The sequence below is a fragment of the Eretmochelys imbricata genome, chromosome 2 (assembly GCF_965152235.1).
Source record: "Eretmochelys imbricata isolate rEreImb1 chromosome 2, rEreImb1.hap1, whole genome shotgun sequence".
Taxonomy (NCBI): Eukaryota; Metazoa; Chordata; order Testudines; family Cheloniidae; genus Eretmochelys; species Eretmochelys imbricata.
This window is the reverse complement of record NC_135573.1, coordinates 18,267,528-18,295,393: the sequence shown is the minus strand read 5'-3', so window position 1 is coordinate 18,295,393 and position 27,866 is coordinate 18,267,528. Positions and strand designations below refer to the sequence as shown.

At 39.9% G+C, this 27,866-nt stretch overlaps 1 protein-coding gene across 3 annotated transcripts in view; it reads right to left on the bottom strand.

Annotated features, from left to right (window-relative positions):
• ASAP1 (ArfGAP with SH3 domain, ankyrin repeat and PH domain 1) overlaps window positions 1-27,866 on the bottom strand; it is a 333,180-nt gene that overhangs the window by 166,986 nt on the left and 138,328 nt on the right. For all 3 annotated transcript variants that reach the window (XM_077809790.1, XM_077809791.1, XM_077809792.1), the window contains one exon: window positions 10,925-11,070. In XM_077809790.1, the coding sequence (XP_077665916.1) occupies window positions 10,925-11,070 (146 nt within the window). The remainder of the gene's footprint in view (window positions 1-10,924; window positions 11,071-27,866) is intronic.

Genomic DNA, 27,866 nt, shown 5'->3' with positions numbered 1-27,866 from the left:
CTGTTTACTTATTGATATCTTCTTCATTTAATACAGTTTGTTAGCATTCTTTTAAATCCCATCCTTCTTATGACTCACAGATATTAGAACATGATTGTTATCCTTGAATACAATGTTGTTGCAATTCAGATGATATACACGCAAGCATCCAGGAAGGAATATCTTTACAATGGTCTTGAGTTATATGTCAGTAAAATGAAATACACACATTCTAGCTTTTCATATCCATACAAAAAGTTTGTCCTCACATCACTAGAAGAAAGTCATGAACAGCCACCATACCTTCAACTGCAATTGCATCAATTCTCCTAAGCAGTTTGGAGGTGATTCAAAACTTGGAAGGGAGACCACACAGGAGTGAGACTGGTTATTCAATAAGTGGGATTCCTTCTCCAAAGCAGTAATGGAATTAATGTCTCAACATATTTTCTATTAAACAATACTGAGACCCTTACCATCTGCAGTCATTAGAAGATATAAAGATATTTACCCTGTTCTCTTTAACAAATACCACCATTATGGGTAACTACCCATAAGTTTGCCTTTATCTGAAAACATTTTCAAGTTCTTTTGTATATGTTTTTATATGTTTCAGTCTGCGAACAGAATAGTCATCCATCAGCTCAGATTTTTTTTTAAACACATGTACCCAATTGCAAGTACTATTCTGACTGTGCATACTATATTTGCACACAAATTGCTAAATGCAGAAAATGTTCACTCACATTTACAAATCCCACAATGATGTATACAATCACAATAAATGTTTGGGAAAATTATTTGCACATCTGTTTTTAAACTCTGAGTCTATATACTGGCTGTTTTACAAACTTTGTCTAATAAAATTGTACAGATATTTAACAGTTTGGCTAAAACACTACCTGCTCAAACTATCTAAAAGATGTGTCCACATGAATGTTAAGGGGGATTTTCAATCAAATTAATTTAATTGAAAAATACATCTTTTAGCTTGTGTAGACAAGGCCTTTCTAACAGGATAAACAGTCATATCAAAACGTTAATATTTGAGAAATGAATTAACATGCTCACAGAGTCTTCAAATTTAGAAGGTTACATCATTTAAGTTGGGGTTGGAAGGAAAATAATTTCTTATTTTAATGGAGTCTCTTACCATTATCCTTGGGGGAGATCATGTGGGGATTAGAAAATATCTGAGTGTTAATTATGAAACAAAGTTAGTAGTTACCAGCCAACTTCCCTTCCATAAACAGAACAAATGTAGGCATTCTTAATCAGTGCCTTTGACCTCCGGATATGTAAGGGTGAGCATTTCCCAGCTCCAAGGAAGCATGACACTAATACCATCAAATTCATTGGGGTGTGTCAAAGCTACTGCTATAATTTCCGATAAAAACCAGCACATTGAATTTTCTGAACTTTACACCATCTTCAGATATGAAGATGCATAAAAAGAGAACCTAATAATACATCTGTCAACCAAAATAAAATTAAATCTGAAGAGGCATCTGTCTCCTTGAATTTATGTCAAAAGATTAATAGGAAACATTAAAAATCCAATAATAAAAACCTTGCACTGAAAAATGCCTGTTTAAGTCAGTAATTCTCCATACCCAATGATTCTGTGTCTGCATCTTAAGCTAATGCTTCTTGCTGCTTCTACTGTGCAAATGCCTGTCCTTCACACTCACTACAAAAGAATGTGTTTGGCTGTCAAAGCATTTATTCAAGAAGTGTAAATGTTTCCCCACATGCAGTGACACCAAAGATTTGGGATAACAAGCACAAAAAATTGTCAGGCAAGAGTCCTCACCGTGCCATTTTGAAACGCTAAAGTTCCCGCTGTTCATGACTTATTATCAAAGACTCTCAGTACTATTCCTGAATATTTAACAGGTCTCCGGATTCATTCCCCACTATGCCTTTTCTCTAGGAAGTTCCATGAAGGATGAAAAACAAAATCGGATAGCCAGTCTTCCCTCCCCGCAAAACAAAGTTGTTAAACAACAGAAGGATTTTCTGGTCCTCACTTTAAGTGTTTCTGAGAAATTGTACTAGCAGATGTTGTATTTGTGAGAAAACATCCAATATGTTTTACTGTGTGCCTCTGGGTGGAGCTGACAATGAGGACTTGGGTTGGACAGCGGAGCATCTTTTAGCAGTGCAGTACTATCAGTAAAGGAGATTATTCCCTTCTCAGGTTGCTGATGCAGGGGCTGGTTCTGCCCCTCGTGCAGGTGGTTTAGGAGCACCCTTGCCTCTGGGTACCCAAAACATAGACCCATGCTCCCCATTAGCGCCTGACACCCCCCCACCACGGCACAGAGTCTCACCAGACCCCGAGGACATGGGGGAGGTGGTCCTTTTCTCTGAGGACTTGGAGGCAATTTCTCCCTCTTCATATGAGGCTGCTTGTCCTTACCCTCCTCATGTCTATGCTTGGACTAGTCAGTGGGCCTGACCTCTGAGGATTTGGAGCTAGGGAGCACTGGGGCTGGAGGGAAACTATTTGGCCACCCAGAAGGCCTGAGATCATAATGGGTCTCATGGAAAGCTCCAACTGTCTACAGAGTTAGAATTCATGAGACTGTAGGGTTTGAGGAGGAAAAGAATGAGAAATGCTAGTAAAGCTTGTGCACACAGGAGATTTTGTCACACCACGACTGGTAGAAAGAAACAGGAGAGGTGGTCAGTCCGGGCCATCCCTTATGCCCTTGGTTTGGAGCATGAGAAGGTGCAGAGCATAGGTGCAGACCAACGGATGCTTCTAGTGAAAAATCTTATATTCTCAGGAGTATGGAACACATGAGCACCCACAATGCATACCCGGAGGGATCATCTCTCGAAGAAGAAACTACTTCCAGTCTGGCACAGACTTACTATGACTCTATTGAACAGGAACGAGTTTTCACTATATATATGTATGTGCTAAAATCTTAAGAAGAAGAAGAGATAAGAAAACAGCAAATTATTTAAGATGACTGAAGCAGTCTCTTTATTATTCTCTCAGAAAAAGTGATTTGAAAATACGAAGTACTATATAAATACTATATAAACTTTGCTCTTTATGCTTCTGGTCCTCAAAAAAGCCTTGTATTTCACAATCTTTTTTCCAAGAGTGTTTGTTTTATACCTAACACAGCATAAATGTTCCAATTCAAAGTTTAATAGTATTAGATCTGGTGTTGGAAATTAGATTCAGTGTTATCTGGACTTTTTTGAAAAGAAAAGAAAAGAAAAGAAAAGAAAAGAAAAGAAAAAGAAAAGAAAAGTTGCTTGCCACAAAGTTTAACCATATCTTTCACTTTTACTGCTTATGATTGCATTTTGCAACTTTGAAAATTATTTTAAATTTATTATACTAAGATATAGTTCTTCAGAATTGGACACTGCAAACAACATACACAAATATTTAGAAGCTTTCAGCAGCTAGCAAATTCTCTGAATATTTTTCAGAATTAACTTCAATATAAACAACTCAGATAATTCACGCTGAGCAGTCTTACCAGAAAAAAACTTCATGTGTATCATAACTCATACAATTTTACCCGGTTACTCCTGTACTGAGCTCAATAACTTGTGTAAATTAGCAGGATTTCCACATAATTTATATTAGAGAAAGAAACATTTTAATCAGCTCCTTTCTTTCCCCCTCTGCATCTCTATTTAATCTTATACTCTAAATGTCTTGAAAAATAAAATTTCTTGTTAATGATTTTTATTTTTATCATTTGATAAATGCTGATTTTTTTATCATTTCTTTTACCTTATTTACCAGTATATACATTTAATTATTTTAGTTTACTTCCTTGTTTCTGCACCTGCATTACTCATAACGACAGCAATTCCCAGGGTACACAATGTGAGCTAATTGCTATAGTTGGGTTAGCAGATGGCACTTATACCACATTTTTTGTGACTACTGTTAATTGCAATGGTGGATTTCTAGTTTTTATTGAAATCAGGATTATATTACTTGACAGAAAATATAACTGGTGCCATCCTATTTGGCAGTGTCTTATGAAAAATATGTCAAAATACAAGAAAAAAATCTGAAGTTCTAAACTGAGAAATATTACACTTAATTATATTAATGGCATAGTTATATAAAACGAGCCCCAAACTAACATATTAAAAACAAGAGCTGCTTAGCAAGTCTTGTAGTTCACATATCTTTTTAAAATCTTGCTAGGGGTTTTGACAAGTATGCATACATTTTACGGACCACAAAGTTCGCTACAGGGAAGTATCCTCCAATTACCAGAGAAAACCTAAAGGTCTATGAAAACACCTAATTTTGAGATGACTCGCTTACTGTATCTGAAAGTTCCCAGGTTTTATTCCATACAATAAAGAATTTGGAAGAAAAGAACAATAACTAATGTCTTAATAATAAATGACTGTTTCAAAAAAAAGTATATGTATATTTTTATTCCAGGGACTATGTAAAGACATCATCAAGATTTTGGGCACTGAACACTATGATAATTGTTTTGAATATGACAGGTTTCAGAGCAACAGCTGTGTTAGTCTGTATTCGCAAAAAGAAAAGGAGTACTTGTGGCACCTTAGAGACTAACCAATTTATTTGAGCATAAGCTTTCGTGAGCTACAGCTCACTTCATAGGATGCATACTGTGGAAAGTGTAGAAGATCTTTTTATATACACACAAAGCATGAAAAAATACCTCCTCCCACCCCACTCTCCTGCTGGTAATAGCTTATCTAAAATGATCACTCTCCTTACAATGTGTATGATAATCAAGGTGGGCCATTTCCAGCACAAATCCAGGGTTTAACAAGAACGTCGGGGGGGGAGGGGGGCGGGGGTAGGAAAAAACAAGGGGAAATAGGTTACATTGCATAATGACTTAGCCACTCCCAGTCCCTATTCAAGCCTAAGTTAATTGTATCCAATTTGCAAATGAATTCCAATTCAACAGTTTCTCGTTGGAGTCTGGATTTGAAGTTTTTTTGTTGTAATATAGCAACTTTCATGTCTGTAATCGTGTGACCAGAGAGATTGAAGTGTTCTCCGACTGGTTTATGAATGTTATAATTCTTGACATCTGATTTGTGTCCATTTATTCTTTTACGCAGAGACTGTCCAGTTTGACCAATTTTTGTACATGGCACAGGGGGCATTGCTGGCACATGATGGCATATATCACATTGGTGGATGTGCAGGTGAACGAGCCTCTGATAGTGTGGCTGATGTTATTAGGCCCTGTGATGGTGTCCCCTGAATAGATATGTGGGCACAGTTGGCAACGGGTATCAGATGTCAAAAATTATAACATTCATAAACCAGTCGGAGAACACTTCAATCTCTCTGGTCACGCAATTACAGACATGAAAGTTGCTATATTACAACAAAAAAACTTCAAATCCAGACTCCAGGGAGAAACTGTTGAATTGGAATTCATTTGCAAATTGGATACAATTAACTTAGGCTTGAATAGAGACTGGGAGTGGCTAAGTCATTATGCAAGGTAACCTATTTCCCCTTGTTTTTTCCTACACGCCCCCAGACGTTCTTGTTAAACCCTGGATTTGTGCTGGAAATGGCCCACCTTGATCATCATACACATTGTAAGGAGAGTGGTCACTTTAGATAAGCTATTACCAGCAGGAGAGTGGGTTTGTGTGTGTGTGGGGGGGGAAAGGGTGAGAAAACCTGTATTTGTGCTGGAAATGGCCCAACTTAATTATCATACACATTGTAAGGAGAGTGATCACTTTAGAAAAGCTATTACCAGCAGGAGAGTGGGGTGGGAGGAGGTATTTTTTCATGCTTTGTGTGTATATAAAAAGATCTTCTACACTTTCCACAGTTTGCATCCGATGAAGTGAGCTGTAGCTCACGAAAGCTTATGCTCAAATAAATTGGTTAGTCTCTAAGGTGCCACAAGTACTCCTTTTGTTTTGAATATATATTTTTATTGTCTGATGATTTATGAGGGCCTCTCAAATTTAAGGAACAATCCAATTATAGAAAGGAAAGAAAGCTAAAAGGAAAACCCTCTGACCAAGAAACCTGCTTGTTTCCGGAGGAATGTTAAGAGCATGTAAAAATGTACTTGTGGCTGCTTTGAATAGTTCCTCTGTCAATACCAAATATGGAACAAGAAAGGAGAAAACTTTATATTTCTCGAATGCAGTGGTTGATACATCTAGCTCAATAGTTGAAGCCATTTTTTATAGCTCTTCAGCAAGGCAGCTCTGTTTTTTCCAGTATAATGGAAGCCTTACTTAATATATCTTTTTTATGCAGTTCGTTTTCCTCTCCCCACCCCCCCCAACATACCAGTTAAAAAAACTACAATGCTCTGAATAACTTGGAAATATCCCACGTTGTAAAGTAAAAACTTATTTGTACTCTTAGGTATAAAAACTATACCTCAAAAGTTTTGACACTGCTTATATTATATTGATTATGTAAATATCCCACTCTTAATTGTGTTATTTATGAACACTAAATAAGTTATATGCTGATAAACATTCCTATTTAACATTTCAAAATTTCCTATCATTCCACTGTGTTATCCATTATTTTTGTATTATGGGATTGGAATTTTACTAAACCATTCATTTGTATATATACTCTCATCACCTCCTACCCTCCAGCTCTATGAACTAGATGGCCTAAGGTCAATATATTGAAAAGTGGCTAGAGATTTTGAAATGCCCTAAAGGGACCAGCTGTATAAAAGGTGGTACTCAGCACTTTCTGAAAAGCAGACCTTTAAGATGTTACAAAAGTTGGGTACCCAAAAACTGACACATCCAAAATCACTTCTCACTTCTGAAAATCTTGACCAAATTCGTCCTAATCTCGCCTTCCACATAAATTCTCTAGACCACTTAGCATCCTATTTGCCCTTTTCTTCAACTTTTCAAATTCAATATGCCAATGTAAAGGTGATAACCAGAACCGATTTAAAATACTTATGGTTACATTTTCTGTCCCCCTTTAATGCACTCTAGCATACTATCTACCATATTAGGGCATGGCTACACTTGCAGATGTAGAGCACTTTGAGTTAAACCAGGCTTTGGAGAGTGCAGTGGGGAAAGCGCTGCAATCTGTCCACACTGACAGCTTCAAGCGCACTGGCATAACCGCATTTGCAGCACTTGCAGCAGCATTGGGAGCGGTGCATTGTGGGCAGCTATCCCAGCATACAAGTGACTGCAACGTGCTTTTCAAATGGGGGCTGGGATGGGGTGGAGTTTGACAGGGTGTGTATTGTGTGTATGTGGGGGGAGAAAGAGCGGGTTTTTGAGGGGCTGAGAGCATGTCAGCATGCTGTCTTGTAAGTTCAGAGAGCAGCAGACTCCCAGCCTCTCTCTCTCTCTCTCTCACACACACACACACACAGCATTCCACAGTAATGGTTGCTTTGTCTCGGAGCAGATAAGCAGCCAGCTGTCAGAAACGGAGCTTTCGAAGGGCATATCCGCATTCCTGCAGCGATTCAAAAACAATGACAAGTGGCCACTTGACTTACGGGGATTATGGGACGTTTCCGGAGGCTGATCAGAGCGCAGTAATGCAACACCTCGTTCACACTGGCGCCGCGGAGCTCCAGTGGGGGCGCAGCAAACATTATTCCACTCGCCGAGGTGGAGTACCAGCAGCGCTGTAGCAGCGGAGTCAGAGCGCTCTACTTGCCTTGCCAGTGTAGACAGGTAGTGAGCTAGTGCGCCCGGGGCTCCTTTCTTGCACTGTAACTCGCAAGTGTAGCCAAGCCCTTAGCCTTTGTGATGGCTACTGCACACTTTGCCAATCTTCGCTAAATATCTATGACTCTCAGATCATAGTATCTGAGGGATACTATCTAATTTTAATCCATGTGGTATTTATGAAAAATGTATCTAAACCTGTTTTATAGATGTGTGTTGCTTTGCACTTACCACTAACATTTCAGCTGTGCCATTATTTCTCCCATATCTCCATTCACCTCATTAACTAGCATATTTTTCAATATTGCTTTTGATTAGAGAGTTTACGTGGATCATTTTCTGATTCATTGACTCTGGTAGTATTTTTTTTTTTTCTGAAGATATATGGATTTCTTTTAGAAATCATTCCTGCTACATTTCATTTTGGTCTCAAATTCATTATACACTTTATAATTATGAATACTCTTTCCTGTGAGGTAGTGAGTATAGTGGTCAGAGCAGTGGACAGCATAAGAATTCCTGGCTTCTCTTCCTGATTGCTATTATATTGTTGTGTGACTCTGAGCAAGTAATTGAACTTTGCTGTGTTAATTTCTCAATACATCAGACTTGTAGTAAAGTTTAATTGATTCTAGCTTTTGCAAAGCACTAATATCTTTAAAGTTCTGAGTATTATAATCATTTCTCAGTGTTAATTTCCTCCACTATCTTGTCCAACCACAAAGACTGACAAGATCCATTTGGAGTTTCTCAGTCCTCCTTTGTTCATTTCATGCCCTTAGTTGATTGGTGCCTTTAAATTCAGCTACTTGAGACAAAATAATCCTGCCATTTATGATGTTCCCTAACACTGTGTTGTCTTTGAAGGTATCTATCTCTAGATTTAGCAAAAAAATTTCTTGGCAAAATTCCTGAATCTAAGGTGTGAATATAGAAAGAATTATAAGCTTGCAATAATGAGCAAATTTTAATTCAATAATAAATTGCCAGATTAAAAAAAAATCAGAAAAATTTTGACCACCTTCAAAACTTCGATTCTTTTGTAGCTTTTATATTGCCAAATTACCAGAGCCTGCAGCTTCAATGTTTAAATAAAAAACTTGGCCCTTTTTGAAAGTAAGAGTTTCTAGGGATAGATCAATTTTTAGGGATATACTAATGTTAGAATGCTCACATGAGCCAGTGATCAGAATCCCTTTGGTATTTGAATTCTTCAGTATTTGAAAGACCATGAACCAAAAGGGGAAGTCACCAAAATATGGAAATACCCAAAACCTCTGATAAAAGCATACATTGCTACAGTTTGCAGGCATCTGAATTTAAAGGAGAATTGTGAAAGTATTTGAGTCTAGATGCCATTGGACAGACACTTTGTCAGCACTCCAAACATTTTTTTTTTTTTAAGTGAATAGAAAGTGTCTGTATGAACATTCCATTCCCTTGATGCACGTCTCATTAACTATCTAATCGTTACATTGAACTTCTCCGAAAGAACTACGTTGGAAAGTGCTTTCTATCCAATGCGAATATCTGCTATTTTTAGAGGCATTTGTAAAGATAAAACAATAGTATTCTAAGCCCAGGTTTATTTTATGTACGAAATCCTATAGAAGTCTGTTATATGTACATTCTCGAGCACAAGTTTACAACTACCAAAGGGAGACAGGTTCAATGGAATCAAAGTAACTGGAAGAAATACTTTTCAGGAAACAAGAACGATAACAAGACTTCCATGTTATCTCATCCTAACTGTGGACTTTAATGGGGAGTGAAGAGAGTGTATGAGTGCAAGAGAAAGTTCTACAGAGACTAAAAGACCAAGTATATCGATCTATTCATATTCTCAAAACTATAAGAAAATCCTGTTACTTATGAATAGGGCCCTTCCAAATTCATGGTCCATTTTGGTCAGTGTCACAGTCAAAGACTTTTAAAAGCTATCAGATCCATGCTTTCAACTATTTACATCTGAAATTTCATGGTGTTATAACCATGGGGGTCCTGACTCAAAAGAGGGTGTGTGGGAGGTTGCGAGGCTATTGTAGTGAGGTTGCAGTATTGCCATCCTTACTTCTGCGCTACTGCCAACAGAGGCACTGCCTTCAGAGCTGGCCAGCCGGAGAGCAGTGGAGACATGAGGGTTGCATGGTATGGGGGAACCAGGAGGCTGGGAACCGTGCCCCCTACTTTTTAATATGGATGTAGCTTGGGAGATGGGGCGGTATTGCCCCCCCAAACTGCAAGCCTCAGGATCTGCTTCCCCACCATAAAGCACAGCCCCTGCCGGCGCGACTCCGCATCTGCCCGAGACTTGCAGTTTGGGGGAGGGGCAATGCCAGCCCTGCCCTCCCAAAACTATACTAATTGGAAAAGGGTTTGAAGGAGAGCATCCCTTCTTGAAGCTGAGAAAGTAGGGTTTGGGGCTCTGGGTTCCTACGTCCCGTCAGAGGGGAACCAACCACACTCCTTTTCCTGGTCTCCGGTTAAGAGAGCTGAGGAAGAGGGTTTGGGGCTTCTCTGTCTGGATCAGCAAAGAGCTGACCCCCTACTCCCCACACTGTACAATTTGTTGCTGGACACACCCAGATATTATAAGTGAAAAAATCTGTGATCAAATTAAACCACATCGATGGCGTCCTGACTTTCTCCCAGTGTGGACAGACAAATGAGAGATATTGATTTGCAGAGAAGTCATAGATAGGATTCTGGTTTTCTTTGAAGTGAGAGGTTCTCTGCCAAGAACCTATATTTTAAATGGACCTGCTAGCAAAGAAGTGAGTGGTTTAACTTTTTTGCAAATTGACTTAGTTTCTGGAATAAGAAAATTTTTACCATTAGTATTATTATTTTAAACAGCCAGGTTTATAGACAAAAAGTAATTCTGACAGATCTAGCTTTCTTTAGGAATTCTATACAGAGCCCAGTAGGAATTACAGAGAACTGTAAGATTCTTCCAGTCACTTAATTGTGCATCAGTTCACACTTCCATCATTCCGTCTGACTAGACATTACCATAACCAAATACAGTATGTGTAATATGTATCTTATTCTTTCCAACGGTTTTTGAAGTGTAACTGTAATTGAGGTTATTTCTGTAGTACACATACACTGATTTCAGTTTAAAATTAGCTGATTTGTTTACAAGACAACATTCTGATGAATATTTACATAGCTAATCAAATCATCAAGAACATAAAGGTGCTCCACTGTAGTTTGTTTTGAATCATTTTATAAAAATAACATATATAGAACTCCTTACCAGGTTTTTCAGCAGCGTTGATAGTTCCTTAGTAAGTGTTGAAAATTTAACAAAAGCAGTGCCAAGATCTGGATTATCCCGACTTAAAAAATTACTTCCAAATTTATCTAATACTTGTGCATAGTTCTCTTCATTCTGAACATGATCTGAAAAGAGAGGTTCAAAATTAGCAAGTTTCTTTCCTATAACTATCTATTTTAAATCTATACTTTACTGCAGAGTATTAATGAAACCAAACTAGTGAATTTACAAATTAGTACCACGGTGTCAAGAAAAATAAATTACTGCATTCACTGAAAATTGGTTATTTTAAAATTAAAAAGGACTATTTAACATATAGCTGGAAGTTATTTTTATGTCACCATCTAAATTTAAGGTCACATGTAATGACAATCCATGAAATACAAAATTTATCAATGATTAATAAAGTAATACAACTGAGAAAAGTATGATAAAGAGCTATTTAAATGGGAACATTAGCTTGTTTTTCAGAAAGTATAAATATCTTCTTTTTTTGTGTGATGTATTGAAATTTACTTGGGAATAAAAATCAAAATGAAGTTAGCGCTACTATTATTAATAGGAGCATGTTTAATTACAAAACAAACCATGAAGTCAATAGTATTAGAGGTATAAATATGGGATATATTTGACCCCCATTCTGTAGATTAAGCAGGAGAAATGGCCCTCATGTTTTGTATTATTCATAATAGAATGTTAGAATTTATTTTTCTAATTGTAGAGATAAGATCTCAATGGAAAAGAAAGTATATTACTACTTGGCCATAAGGAATGTTATATTTTAATTTTGAAACACTAATTGCAAATCAAGGATATCAAGATGCTTAGGCAATTTTGAAATGACTATGTTTTGATGTCAGAACCAAACAATGAAGCTAATCTAGAGTTAAAGCAAATTATCACTAAAATCCTAAAGAGGAAGGAGATTCTGAATTAAGAACCATCACCGTGTATTAACACATTTTCTATTTTTTTTCTCTTCCTCCTTCCTCTTTTTCTGGCATCTCTCTGCTCTTTTTTCTGCTTGTTTGCGTCTCCCATTTGAGTACCACTGTAGAGGAAAAACTCTCACTATGTGCCCTTTAGGGATGCCAGCCTTCCAACTACTCAGACAACACAAACTACTATACCAAACATGAACAAGTAATAGTGCTGAGAAGGGATACCTTGGTATACCAGTGCATGCAGAAGGGCAGGTTAAGGGAGAGAGTTAAGACTGAAGTCTATGGTTTGTGATGTATGCTAGGATAGTGTGTGCCTGTGGGTGGAGAAGTAGACGGTATGTACTGTAAGATAACTTAAATTTTAATTTCCTTGATTTTGTGGGTTTGAGTCAGGTTGTGATGAGTGTTTTGAGCCTGAGTCTGATGAGTCATTTAAGATAATTACCTGTGAGTCCTAACGGCCCAGCCCTTTCATTTGCATTTCAATACAATCCACAAGCAAGGGTCTAGCCAGGTGACTCCAATGCAGGTATATAGGCCCCTAATGAAAGCAGCAACTCCAGTATGCTCAACATCATTACCTTGTTGGGGATACTCTACCTGCTATTTCCGACAGACTACTCCTGCTCGCCTCTGCCCATTCCAGCTTGCTCCTGCCTCAGTTCCTGTTCCAGCCACAACTGATGGCCTGATTATCCTGATACACATATGGTACGTGCAGCAATCTTAACTGTTTCCCAACAATGTTTTCTAAATTAACGTATACAATCTCATACCCCTTAAACTATTTCTGCTGTGAGAAAGTTTAAATGATTTGCTTGGAGCAGTTCGGGAGAAGATCTTTAGTCAGCTATTATTCAATTCTATATTCTTTTATTGCCCTCATCAACAAAACAGCTGAGCACCTTCAGGAATGCATAAAGCAAGGTGACTAACATCTTACCATTAACTTGGGTTTGAATAGAGATGGGAGTGGCTGGGTCATTACACATATTGAATCTATTTCCCCCCCCCATGTTAAGTATCCTCACACCTTCTTGTCAACTGTCTAAATGGACCATCTTGATTATCACTACAAAAGTTTTTTTCTCCTGCTGATAACAGCTCATCTTAATTAATTAGCCTCTTACAGTTTGTATGGCAACTTCCACCTTCTCTGTATGTGTATATATACACATATATCTATATGTATGCATGTATATGTATCTATCCATTCTATGGATCCAATTCTATGTAGCCCAAGAAAGCTTATGCTCTAATAAATTTGTTAGTCGTTAAGGTGCCACAAGTACTCCTGTTCTTTTTGTGACATGTGGTTCATTCTCTCTCATCCTGTCTAGAGGGGGAGAATTGTATGCGCTGTGGAGAGAGTTGTTTTGGAAGACTGTTTTATCTTTCTCATGCTTTTTAAAAAAATGTTGCTTTTTAAAAATATATTGCTGTGTGTTTATGTTTCAAAGAGCACGGTAAAAGAAGTGCACTGTGCACTTAAAGCAGAAGGTGGCAAGGTATCTGATGGCCCTCTGTTCTGGTGAAAGTTTATTTCACAGTCTGGGACTAGCCATGAGAAATCTCTGTCTCCTGCACAGAGCTTTAGGTGATCTTTTACATATCCTGGGCTCAGGGCACTAAGTGGTTTTTAAACACAAATAGAGACTTTGAAGGATAGGTTAACATGTGCTCACAGTAGTTTGTCTTGCTAAGTAAGTGTACTGTAGCATTTTGTACTAGCAGGAGTTCTAAGGGCCAAAGGTTTCACTCCTAGGTATAATGCATTGCAGTAATCCAGATGAGAAGGGCAAAAACATATATAACCAAGGCTGGGTCATTGTCAGACAGGATGGGTGGGATGTAGTTTCCTGGATAACCAGAAGCACTACTTGTGGATGCTGCAAGGAGAGAGCTTACCATCAAAGAGAAATCTAAAAGCACTCAAGAACTACAGATTGAGCTGACCAATTATGGGTGTTTATCTTCAATCAAAGGAGCCTGTACCATGACTGAAGACTCCTCAAAGTCCCTTCCTCTTCCCACCAGCATAAACTTCATCCTTCTCAGTTTCAGCCAGGTCTTCTTCATCCATGAATGGATCTCATCCAAGCATTGAGCCATCTTGCTAGTAGTGGCACAATCACAGATGGTAAAGGATAATTAGAGCCTATCATCTGAATATTGCTACCACTTGAGTCCATGTCATTTTACCAGTTAATCTAGTGGCTGCATGCACATGTTGAACAGGACCAGAAGAAAACCTGATCCTTTTGGGATTCTACAAGTGAGAGGTCTAGAGACAAAGGTGCAGTCTCCTATTTCTACTCTTCGGGCATGAAAGGACTTAAAACTATTTTAGAGCCTTCTCCCGACTCCTTTCTCAGACAAGACAATATCATCTCCAAAGTTCAAGGGAAGGATGAGAACAGATGTCTACCCTCCATCCACTGAAAGCAGGAGATCATCCATCAGTGCCATCAAAGATGTTTTCATCCCATAGCCTGACCTGAATTCAAATTACGCTGGGCCTAGGATATTGCCTTTAATCAGAAGAGCTTGTAGTTAGTCCTGGGCTAGCTTCTCTATGAGCTTGCTCAGGAACAGAAGATTTTTTTATTGGGCACCAGTTGGAACAGATGTATCCAGGGTGGGTTTCTTCAGTGTTGGTCAGACTACTGCACTCTGGAAAAAAATGGAAGGGAAGATTACTTCCCTGAATGAGGAAATGGCTGTTTCAGTTAGGAGTGGCACCAGCTGCTTATGACTCTCTTTCATCAGCCAGGAAGGGCATGATTCACAAGACTTGGGTTGAGATTCTTTAGAAATATCCAATACTTCTTGAGAAGCAAATGTATTTAAACTCTAAGAATACAGCTACACTAACTTGTTGTGTGTGGGGGTTTTCTGTTTTTGTTTTTAAAGAATGCAGAATCTTTAAGAGTCCAGTCCTGTAAGTCTAATGTTCTCCTTCCAACAGTGTTTAATATTTTCCTCATTTGCAATTGTGGTAATGACACGTTACTAAGCTCCTCTTCTGTCTTTTTGTATTACTTACTCCTGAGTGAATTCTGTGACAAAAAATTAAAATTCTGTGCATAATAATATAAAATTCTGCAAAATTCTACAAATTCTGCTCATTGGGAGGTTCAAGGTGCAGGGATAATGGGCCTCTGCAGGAGGATCCAGGTAAAGGTGGTTGGGGCTCAGCGGTGGTTTTGGGTGCTGGGGGACTGGGTCTTTGTGGGGGTGCAGGGAGCTCATCAGGGTGGTCCAGGTGCGGGAGATGGTGGGGCTTGTTGGGGTGGGGGTTCAAGTGCGGGGGGTGGTTTGGGTACATGGAGGCTCCAGCTATGGGGGTTCGGGGATGTCCGTACAGTAACCCCTCCCCACATGGCTGAGGAGCAATGGAGGCAGGAAGCGGGGTGGGGGGGGAGGGAGAAGGGCTGTGCAGAGCTTCCTGCAGCCAGGTGAGCTTTCTGGGGTGGGTTTGACCCAGCCCCAGCTGCTCCTTGCAGGGGAAGAAGAAGTCCCATCCTCCCCAGACTAGCCAGAACTAGAAGCAGAGCCCAACGTATGATAGGAGCCACTGGCCAGGGAGTCCCCTGCTCCCCGCCACGGTGATTTACCATTCTGCCAGCTGATCCAGATGCCCAAAACAGCGCATCCGCGCTGCTGGTGGGGACGCGTGACTGCTCTGTCGGCTTCCCTTTGCTAACCTGTCAGAAGTCATTTTTCTGCGGGGAAGCAAAGAAATCCGTGGGGGATGTGATACTGGCATGCGCGCAGTGGTGCAGAATTCCCTCAGGAGTTATTACTTTAAGCCTCCAATACTAGTTTGTTCAACATTTCTTTATTAGATTCCCATCCTTATGGCTTTAAAAAAACCACACACATTACAGACACACCTCCCAAAATTAATTTTCCTTAGTGGGAGAGAGAGGGCTATAAATGTCAACAGGAATTATGTTTATTTCAGGTAGTAGTATGAGTATCATTCTCTCCAAGTTGTAAATTTTGTCTGACAGTATTTGAATTACAAAAAATAAAAAAATTACCATTTAATTTCAGATATAAATTTGAAATCTTTGGGTGCTGCAAAATACTATTTTTCTGTTGACTTCCACACTTTACTTTTAAAACCATGAATTTCACCACAATCCATGTGCATTATCCCATGATGCATGAATCATCTTAAACACTAAAAATACTTGGCAGAAAGCCTCAAAAGAATTACACTTCCAAACCCTTTAAAAAAATCTGCTAAGTACTAAGTTCCACTACAACCATAAGAGAAAACCAAATGTCTTTTCTTAAACTCAGATCAAAATTATGAAATTGCTCATGATCTTTTAACTGTATTTTGTAAATAAGATTTTACAGTGTATGTTTATAATTAATTTATATACCATTGTCCTACTTAGTGCAAATACAAAAATTAATGTTATCAGATGCCCAAAGTTTTCAGTCATGATGTTGTGGGTTCACAAATAGTAAAATATGTTTTTAATAAGGCTAAATCTGTTCTAAAAGTTTACACATTTAATCAAATATCTTGGCATAAAAACCAAATAAATCATTATGCAATAATAAAATGCATATTTTTAATGTAAAAGTTATTCTGTAAATATGCACAGGAGATCTCAGCTAGGGAGGAGTATTAGCTGACTCAATCCTGGCCTAATGAAGCTCAAATGTGTCACAGGGTTTGTTCTGGGGGGTCAAGGAAGAATAAGGGAACCATAGAAGTCAGACAACAAAAAGACCCAGTAATTCATTCTGTTCCTCTCCTTGCCAATGCAGGATTTCTCCCTACAGTATATTTCTTAGTACTTTGTTCAATCTACTTTTAAAAAAGGTGGTGGTAATGGCTACTCAGAACCATACCACACAGGTGTTGGTATCAAGCTTTAGATCAGACAATTACCTTTACCTGGGCAAAAGGATATATGCTTCCCCTCCCCCTCCCAGTTAGAAAGGGGAAGTGAGGAAGGAAAAGGCTGGTTATCCCAGAATGAATGCAGGGGAGAGGCCTCAGGATTCTGACAACACACAAGTGCACGTGAGACTATTTTCCAGTAAGGTAAAGTGAATGACACTATCAGCAGTAAGTAAGAAAGAAAAGAAAACCCTAACATATGAAATTCACGTACTAAATAAGGATATTTAATAATCTTTACCATAAAGTACATCTACAATATGTCCTGCCTAACTTTAAAATGAACTAGAAAATTATTCAAGCTGTGAAAATCTGAAAATATTTCCATCCAGACATTTCCACTAATTTTTTAGTCCATCCAGAAGTTCTACAGGACATATTATAGATGTACTTTATGGTAAAGAAAAATTTAAAATACATGAAAAACTGACACACATTCAGAAGATACAAGATACAATTCTACAATGCACTATAGGGTGGGTAGAAAGCTGGCTAGATTGTCGGGCTCAACAGGTAGTGATCAATGGCTCCATGTCTAGTTGGCAGCCGGTGTCAAGTGGAGTGCCCCAGGGGTCAGTCCTGGGGCCGGTTTTGTTCAATATCTTCATAAATGATCTGGAGGATGGTGTGGATTGCACTCTCAGCAAATTTGCGGACGATACTAAACTGGGAGGAGTGGTAGATACGCTGGAGGGGAGGAATAGGATACAGAAGGACCTAGACAAATTGGAGGATTGGGCCAAAAGAAATCTGATGAGGTTCAATAAGGATAAGTGCAGGGTCCTGCACTTAGGACGGAAGAATCCAATGCACCGCTACAGACTAGGGACCGAATGGCTAGGCAGCAGTTCTGCAGAAAAGGACCTAGGGGTGACAGTGGACGAGAAGCTGGATATGAGTCAGCAGTGTGCCCTTGTTGCCAAGAAGGCCAATGGCATTTTGGGATGTATAAGTAGGGGCATAGCGAGCAGATCGAGGGACGTGATCGTCCCCTCTATTCGACATTGGTGAGGCCTCATCTGGAGTACTGTGTCCAGTTTTGGGCCCCACACTACAAGAAGGATGTGGATAAATTGGAGAGAGTCCAGCGAAGGGCAACAAAAATGATTAGGGGTCTAGAACACATGACTTATGAGGAGAGGCTGAGGGAGCTGGGATTGTTTAGCCTGCAGAAGAGAAGAATGAGGGGGGATTTGATAGCTGCTTTCAACTACCTGAAAGGGGGTTCCAAAGAGGATGGCTCTAGACTGTTCTCAATGGTAGCAGATGACAGAACGAGGAGTAATGGTCTCAAGTTGCAGTGGGGGAGGTTTAGATTGGATATTAGGAAAAACTTTTTCACTAACAGGGTGGTGAAACACTGGAATGCGTTGCCTAGGGAGGTGGTGGAATCTCCTTCCTTGGAAGTTTTTAAGGTCAGGCTTGACAAAGCCCTGGCTGGGATGATTTAACTGGGAATTGGTCCTGCTTTGAGCAGGGGGTTGGACTAGATGACCTTCAGGGGTCCCTTCCAACCCTGATATTCTATGATTCTATGATTCTAAGAACTTACAACCCTATTTATTTTTAAACCTCCCTCCCTCCTTCATCCTCTTGCCAAGTATACTATTTCCCTCCATGATATCATGTTTTATCTCACTATTGGTTTGATCTTAAACATTTATGTGAGTAATTGTACTGGTTGTCTCAATGGAACTTTGCTTAAACGGGATTATTCAGATGAGTAAAGTGATGTATGTACATGTTTGTAGCATTGGACCCCTAGATAAGATCCTTACCAATGATCAGGGCTTTAAACCATGCACACGTGGCACCATGTACAAATGATAAAGAAGTAATTCTGCACTTCTGTTTCAATGGAAAGACTATAAGGAAAAGGGAATGTCAGATTCACCATAGCATGCCACAAAATTCATATAAGTCCCTACCTAACCCATCCATTGAGTAAAATACCATTTTATTTATTTAAAGATTACCAAGGTGCTAAAACATTTGAACAAGCTCGGCTTTCACAGTGCATACAACGATCTTGATAACAGTCCGAAAGCTGGAAGTAGAAACAGCGAATATGCATAAATGATTTTAACTTCAATAATCATCTGTTTTATTAATCTCCACAAGGCAATGCATGTTTTTGTACTGAACTATGTAATCAACAATGAAACTAAAGTTTATTTGTGAAGATTAAGGAAACAGACTGAAGTGCGTTATGTACCCAATTCTTGATACAGTACATAAAAAAATAGCCTTCCTGCACTGTGTGGAAAAAACAATGGGTTTACTGAATGTGTACTGGGATAGTAAATCTCTTCAGTGAAGTCCAGCACTCCGGTGCAGTGATAAAGAGAGACAATAAAGTCAGGGCGACCTGATATACATGAAGGAAGCCCTTCTGAATATCTGACTCCCTGTATCTAATGGCAAAATGTTATTTTATAGCAAGATAGAGTATAATACATCAATTTTGTTTGCAGAGTAGTTAGAGCCGTGTTGGTTCTCAATATGCCAACCTCTTCATGGGCCATCTTGGGGGAAAATTTCTGAAAAAATACACCACAAAACCAATGATATATCTGAGATACATCAGTGTTTTCATCCTCTGGACAGACTACTCAGATTTCAACCACAACTTCAATAACTACCACCTATCCATCAAACTCTCTCTAAAACACTCCCCCAGGAACAATCAGATTCAACAATGAAACTGTACAGACAACTATATACAAGAAACCCACGGATCACCATACTTACCTCAACAGATCCAGTAACCACATCAGACACACCAAGAAATCTGTTATCTACAGCCAGGCACTCAGATACCACAGAATATGCTCCAAGGAAAAAGTCCAAGATACACATCTTAACACACTTAAAACCACATTCACCAAACAAGGACACTCCACCAGAGAAGGAGATTGGGTCCTACATGTCTATTACAACATGTCATGTACCTCATCCAGTGCACTAAACACCCCAACAACAACTATGTGGGTGACAGTCACTCTTGAATGAAATCACACAGAATAATGACAAAAATGCCCACATCACCCATAGGTGGACACTTTTTCACAAAAGGATCACTCTGTATCTGACCTCTCAATCCTCGTCCTCATAGGAGCTGAAATTCATCACTTTGCTAGACATGAAAAATCATGGACTCAATAGAGACATTGATTTTATGTCTCATTATAACCATCTGTAACTCACTAAACCTCTTTTGTCCCATGACAGCAGAGGTGTTAATTGCCCACTTCATCCTGAACGGTCTCTTGCAACCTGTGTTAACTCCTTATGCTAAACAATCTGTTCCACCTTGAATTTAGTCTGTTTACCTATCCCAGACCTGAAAAAGAGCTCTGAGTAGCTCAAAAGCTTGTCTCATTCACCAACAAAGTTGGTCCAATAAAAGATATTCCCTCACCTACCTTGTCTCTCTTATATTACTTCAAAACTTTCAACTATCAATGTTTTTCCAAAAGCAAGTATCCACTCTTAACTTTAATGTGCCTTTCAGAAACAGTGTGGGTATCTGTGACTTTACAGAGGATATTCACTTTATGGAGCTATAATTATAGGTTAGATTTTTCTTTTTCTAAAGTATAGTATTCTTGAGAGATCTTCCCTTCCAGACAATAAAGAAGATGAAAGGTCTCTCACCAATAAACTACACTTTACAAGAGGAAAATACCAGACAAGCAGCAATCTATCCTATATATCAATTTGTTCCACTTCATGTTTCTTTGTGGGTATATTTTTAAATGTAATGAGAATTACTTCTATAGTTCTACTTAAATTTGTACAGGGGTCTATCTATATCAAATTTCTCTGTAGATATGTCTGACAAAAAAAATCTTGGGTCTTTTTTTTTTAAATGAACATAAAGAATTAGGAATGTTCATCTGCAGGACTGTAGGACACAAATAATGAAAAGAAGGAGGAAGTGAGAAGGGTAGAACAGTTGAAGAGTTGAAAGAGGTATTACTATTTTCTTTCTTAGCATTTCCATGATCCATCTATGAACACTGGGAGAAGGGAAGAGAAGAGATGCACCAAAAAAAAAAAAAAAAAAAAAAAAAAAAAGAGGAAGTAACTAAGTCAAGGAACAGCAGCACTGATCCGACTCATTTTGAAAGCTGTTTCGTCAGCTAGTACTCACTGCTCTAACCCCTTTTCCTAGTTCTCACTTTTCTCCACCACTGTAGCACAAAAAGCTCCTTGTTGGCTGGTGGCATGATGAGATTAAAACATCTGTCTCATTCTCTTCCTCAGTGGGAATGTGAAATAAATAAATTAGATAATTCCACATTTTACTACTTTCCAGCCCCTCTTAAAATTATTTTCTTGCTGCAATACAATTTAAAATATCTTCACATTTTTCAGCCAAACGTTTGGTCACTTTTTGTGACACACACATCCATCAAAAATTGAGATGAGAACTGCAAGAATTAGTTTGTTGCATACAGATGCACGCACCACTGAACAATTTTCCTTTGTAAATTATGTTGCATTCTTGCTTCAAACTCTCTATAAATTAATAAGATTAGCCATTCAATTCAATTAATAGGAAAAGGCTATTGAAAACTTACACTATTAGTTATGATTGAATTCAATGCCACTAAAATTCAACCGAGTGTTATTGGAAAACTATCTTAAAAGATTTCCCACTGACTTCAGGTACCATCTTCAGTGAGACAAAAGACAGCTTCCAACTCACAAATCCAATCTGACTATTCCAGAAGTACCTAACAAGTTGGAGGGGCAACTGCAAAAAGCTTCGCAAACAGGTTGGTGTGACGTGTAAACTGACCTAAATTCTTTTAATAACAGAAAAAAATCTCCTGCCTTTAATGTTTCAACAGTAAAGAGGATTTGTGACACACACAAACATTTGAGCTCTTCTTTCTCAGAACCCTTCAGAATCTGATATGAATCATAGAATATCAGGGTTGGAAGGGACCTCAGGAGGTCATCTAGTCCAACCCCCTGCTCAAAAGCAGGACCCATACCCAATTAAATCATCCCAGCCAGGGCTTTGTCAAGTCTGACCTTAAAAACTTCTAAGGAAGGAGATTCCACCACCTCCCTAGGCAACACATTCCAGTCTTTCACCACCCTCCTAGTGAAAAAGTTTTTCCTAATATCCAACCTAAACCTCCCCCACTGCAACTTGAGACCATTACTCCTTGTCCTGTCCTCTTCCACCACTGAGAATAGTCTAGAACCATCCTCTCTGGAACTACCTCTCAGGTAGTTGAAAGCAGCTATCAAATCCCCCCTCATTCTTCTCTTCTGCAGACTAAACAATCCCAGTTCCCTCAGCCTCTCCTCATAACTCATGTGTTCCAGACCCCTAATCATTTTTGTTGCCCTTTGCTGGACTCTCTCCAATTTATCCACATTCTTCTTCTAGTGTGGGGCCCAAAACTGGACACACTACTCCAGATGAGGCCTCACCAATGTCGAATAGAGGGGGATGATCACGTCCCTCGATCTGCTCGCTATGCCCCTACTTATACATCCCAAAATGCCATTGGCCTTCTTGGCAACAAGGGCACACTGCTGACTCATATCCAGCTTCTCGTCCACTGTCACCCCAGGTCCTTTTCCGCAGAACTGCTGCCTAGCCATTCGGTCCCTAGTCTGTAGCTGTGCATTGGGTTCTTCCGTCCTAAGTGCAGGACCCTGCACTTATCCTTATTGAACCTCATCAGATTTCTTTTGGCCCAATCCTCTAATTTGTCTAGGTCCCTCTGTATCCTATCCCTGCCCTCCAGCGTATCTACCACTCCTCCCCGTTTAGTATCATCCGCAAATTTCCTGAGAGTGCAATTCACACCATCCTCCAGATCATTTATGAAGATATTGAACAAAACCGGCCCCAGGACCGACCCTTGGGGCACTCCACTTGACACCGGCTGCCAACTAGACATGGAGCCATTGATCACTACCCGTTGAGCCCCACAATCTAGCCAACTTTCTACCCACCTTATAGTGCATTCATCCAGCCCATACTTCTTTAACTTGCTGACAAGAATACTGTGGGAGACCGTGTCAAAAGCTTTGCTAAAGTCAAGAAACAATACATCCACTGCTTTCCCTTCATCCACAGAACCAGTAATCTCATCATAGAAGGCGATTAGATTAGTCACGCATGATCTTCCCTTGGTGAATCCATGCTGACTGTTCCTGATCACTTTCCTCTCATGTAAGTGCTTCAGGATTGATTCTTTGAGGATCTGCTCCATGATTTTTCCGGGGACTGAAGTGAGGCTTACTGGCCTGTAGTTCCCAGGATCCTCCTTCTTCCCTTTTTTAAAGATTGGCACTACATTAGCCTTTTTCCAGTCATCCGGGACTTCTCCCGTTCGCCACGAGTTTTCAAAGATAATGGCCAATGGCTCTACAATCACAGCCGCCAGTTCCTTTAGCACTCTCGGATGCAACTCATCCGGCCCCATGGACTTGTGCACGTCCAGTTTTTCTAAATAGTCCCTAACCACCTCTTTCTCCACAGAGGGCTGGCCATCTATTCCCCATGTTGTGATGCCCAGCGCAGCAGTCTGGGAGCTGACCTTGTTCGTGAAGACAGAGGCAAAAAAAGCATTGAGTACATTAGCTTTTTCCACATCCTCCGTCACTAGGTTGCCTCCCTCATTCATTAAAGGGCCCACACTTTCCTTGGCTTTCTTCTTGTTGCCAACATACCTGAAGAAACCCTTCTTGTTACTCTTAACATCTCTCGCTAGCTGCAGGTCCAGGTGCGATCTGGCCCTCCTAATTTCATTCCTACATGCCCGAGCAATATTTTTATACTCTTCCCTGGTCATATGTCCAAACTTCCACTTCTTGTAAGCTTCCTTTTTATGCTTAAGATCTGCTAGGATTTCACCGTTAAGCCAAGCTGGTCACCTGCCATACTTACTATTCTTTCGACACATCAGGATGGTTTGTGCCTGTAACCTCAACAGGGATTCCTTGAAATACAGCCAGCTCTCCTGGACTCCTTTCCCCTTCATCTTAGTCCCCCAGGGGATCCTACCCATCCGTTTCCTGAGGGAGTCGAAGTCTGCTTTCCTGAAGTCCAGGGTCCGTATCCTGCTGCTTACCTTTCTTCCCTGTGTCAGGATCCTGAACTCAACCAACTCATGGTCACTGCCTCCCAGATTCCCATCCACTTTTGCTTCCCCTACTAATTCTTCCCGGTTTGTGAGCAGCAGGTCAAGAAAAGCTCCCCTCCAGTTGGCTCCTCTAGCACTTGCACCAGGAAATTGTCCCTTACGCTTTCCAAAAACTTCCTGGATTATCTATGCACCGCTGTACTGCTCTCCCAGCAGATATCAGGAAAATTAAAGTCACCCATGAGAACCAGGGCATGCGATCTAGTAGCTTCCGCGAGCTGCCGGAAGAAAGCCTCATCCACCTCATCCCCCTGGTCCGGTGGTCTATAGCAGACTCCCACCACTACATCACTCCTGTTGCTCACACTTCTAAACTTAATCCAGAGACTCTCAGGTTTTTCTGCAGTATCGTACCGGAGCTCTGAGCAGTCATACTGCTCCCTTACATACAGTGCTACTCCCCCACCTTTTCTGCCCTGCCTGTCCTTCCTGAACAGTTTATAACCATCCATGACAGTACTCCAGTCATGTGAGTTATCCCACCAAGTCTCTGTTATTCCAATCATGTCATAATTCCTTGACATCACCAGGACCTCCAGTTCTCCCTGCTTGTTTCCAAGGCTTTGTGCATTCGTATATAAGCACTTGAGATAACCTGCTGATCGCCCCTCATTCTCAGTATGAGGCAGGAGCCCTCCCCTCACAGACATTCCTGCCTGTGCTTCCTCCCGGTATCCTGCTTTCCCACTTACCTCAGGGCTTTAGTCTCCTTCCCCCGGTGAACCTAGTTTAAAGCCCTCCTCACTAGGTTAGCCAGCCTGCTCGCAAAGATGCTCTTCCCTCTCTTCGTAAGGTGGAGCCCGTCTCTGCCCAGCACTCCTCCTTCATGGAACACCATCCCATGGTCAAAGAATCCAAAGCCTTCTCTCCGACACCACCTGCGTAGCCATTCGTTGACTTCCACTATTCGACGGTCCCTACCCAGGCCTTTTCCTTCCACGGGGAGGATGGACGAGAACACCACCTGCGCCTCAAACTCCTTTATCCTTCTTCCCAGAGCCACGTAGTCCGCAGTGATCTGCTCAACGTCATTCTTGGCAGTATCATTGGTGCCCACGTGGAGAAGCAGGAAGGGGTAGCGATCCGAGAGCTTGATGAGTCTCGGCAGTCTCTCCGTCACATCGCGAATCTTAGCCCCCGGCAAGCAGCAGACTTCTCGGTTTTCCCGGTCAGGGCGGCAGATAGATGACTCAGTCCCCTGGAGTAGAGAGTCCCCGACCACCACCACCCGCCTCCTTCTCTTGGGAGTGGTGGTCGGGGACTCTCTACTCCGGGGGACTACACTCCCCTGAATGTCATTGTTCATATATCATTACAGGCAAAACAATAATGTAACTGTCACTTTCTGGAAAGCATATATTGGACAGGCACTGTTACTGCCCCAATGTAATTTTATTTGCCTCCACCCCTAGCCAGTTTTGATTTTTCAAAAGAGTTTATGAGGTAAGTGAGAGTTATTAACCTGATTTATTAACCTCATATGCCCCTTATAAAGAAAATATCAAATAAATCCTCTAAGCCCCCCAAATGTATTATTTGTTATTGAGAGTTATTAACCTGATTTATTAACCTCATATGCCCGTTATAAAGAAAATATAAAATAAATCCTCTAAGCCCCCCAAATGTAGCTAGTGGCCTCCCCCTGCAATATAAAAATATTATCCATCTCCTTCTTAAACTGATGTATGACAAGAGGTTCCATTGCTGTCTTTGGTATCTTGTGTGGAAAAATTCTATTTGAATGAGATCTCAAGAGACAAACTGATCTGAACTACTATTACTATCAGTCTCTAATCCCTTTGTTTTCACATTTTTTTTCCTTTGGAGGACGCAATATATTTAATACTATATGCACTACTCACTTCCTTTATTTCCCCTCCAACCTGTATAAGCCAACTCTTCCATAGTGGAGAGACAAGGTGGGTGAGGTAACATCTTTTATTGGACCAACTCCTGTTGGTGAAAGAGACACGCTTTTAGAGAAGCTTTTAAGCTTGTCTCTTTCACCAACAGACGCTGGCCAATAAAAGATTATTACCTCACCCACCTTGTCTCTCTAATATCCTGAGACCAACATGCATACAACGCTTCCTTATGTTTATTAACTATAGTCTGAATTAATTGCCTTCTGCATTCTGTTTTTGCTATAAGTGATCCCAACTGCACAACATTCTGAAGAGGGAATTACAATATTGTTTCATACTTTATATGAAGAAAGAATTAAAGATGCTTACACCAATCTGTTCCTTGGAACATAATTTCTGACTACTACAATTTTATGTATATTCTTTTAACTTTTTCCTGATCGGTAATGGGTTTCATTTTGAGACTTTGCTATTTATTCTTGGTCCTTACTTATTAATATTTATTTAAGTGTTTTCATTATACGTTCCTTCCCTATAATGAACTGTCAGATCAATTTAGACACTTGTAAGCAAGTAGTTTTCAAAAATGACTTTGGTTCTTCCAACATACTGCCTGCCCATTCATCATTAGACTTTAGAAGTTACTGAAAATGGTATAATTTTCCAAATAATTTCCAGGGTGTACAAAAGAGAGAAGTGAGCTTCATATTTGACTTGGCTACAAACAAGCTTTTTAATTTTCAATTGTAACATTATTGTTTAAAATGGCTCCTAACTAATGTTATATCACTTATTGAGTCATTTAAACAGTTCACATAACATGCCATGGTTACCGACTTTGAAGACATTGAAACCAGTTTTATTTCAAAGCCTGGGGCAAATGGCAACTGGAGGCTACGGTGCAATTCATGTACATTTCACAGGAGGCAGTAAATGTTTGACAGTTCTTAAAAGCTAGTCAGTTTTGAAAGTCAATCAGCATGTAGTTGTTTAAAGACCTCTTTAGAGTCAAATATGCGACTTTGCAGGCCCAGAGCACCTTTACAAATCTAATCTTCAGTAAAAGTAAATGCACTTGTGTCAAACAATGCAAGTGGCAAAAGATAGTTATATACACTCTAAACTTGCATAAGGTGTTTAGTTGGCTTAACAATCTATTGGCAAAATGTTTATCCAAATCAACTGAAGAGCTATGGGAGCGAGGGAGGGGAGGATGCGTGTGTTGTGGGGTTGGAATGATGGGTGGGGGAGAGAAATGGGGAGAAGCACAAAGTAATATACATTGCCATTAAAAAACCTTACAACTACCAAATACAGTCAACTACCAACACAGAACAACAACTTTATCTTTTTTTAAAACCTGTAACTCCAAGAAGCTGCTCTAAAGGGCAAGACATTTGCTAAGCTGAACATGAGTGCCAAGGTATACAAATTGTGCTTTCCTGAACTTCAATATTTTCAACCAGGGTAATTCCATCTGAATAAGATGGCAAATGACCAAGAGCCTGATTCTGCTCCCTTAGATATCCAGGGACAAAACTCCTATTGATTTCAATAGATATAGGTAGAAGCTGGCCCTAATAAGGCGCACACTATCCAAATAAATATTTGTGTTGATTGTTGACAATTTGTTATATTTAATACCTATTTAAGTTTACCAACTTTATTAAGAATACCTACACACATACTAATAAAATTCATTAATGGAGATTTTGTAAAGTATTTGACCTCAAAAGGGTCAAAATTTCATGACATAGTTGCATTCTAGCCATTCATCTAGGTTCTTATATTGGTGCCCATTATCGCTGTATCCAAGTTCCTCCTAAGGGGCAAAAAATGGCAAATCTCCCCTTCTGGCCCCCCGCTGCTGACAAGATGCACAGTGTTTTCGTTTTCTGTACATTATTATTTAATACAGGAGAGTGAGAGCGATGGTGTAAGGTTACTAATGTTGTAAAACTTGGGCAAAAGGGTAGGTTTTGCATTTTAGTTCTGATGGCGAGGAAG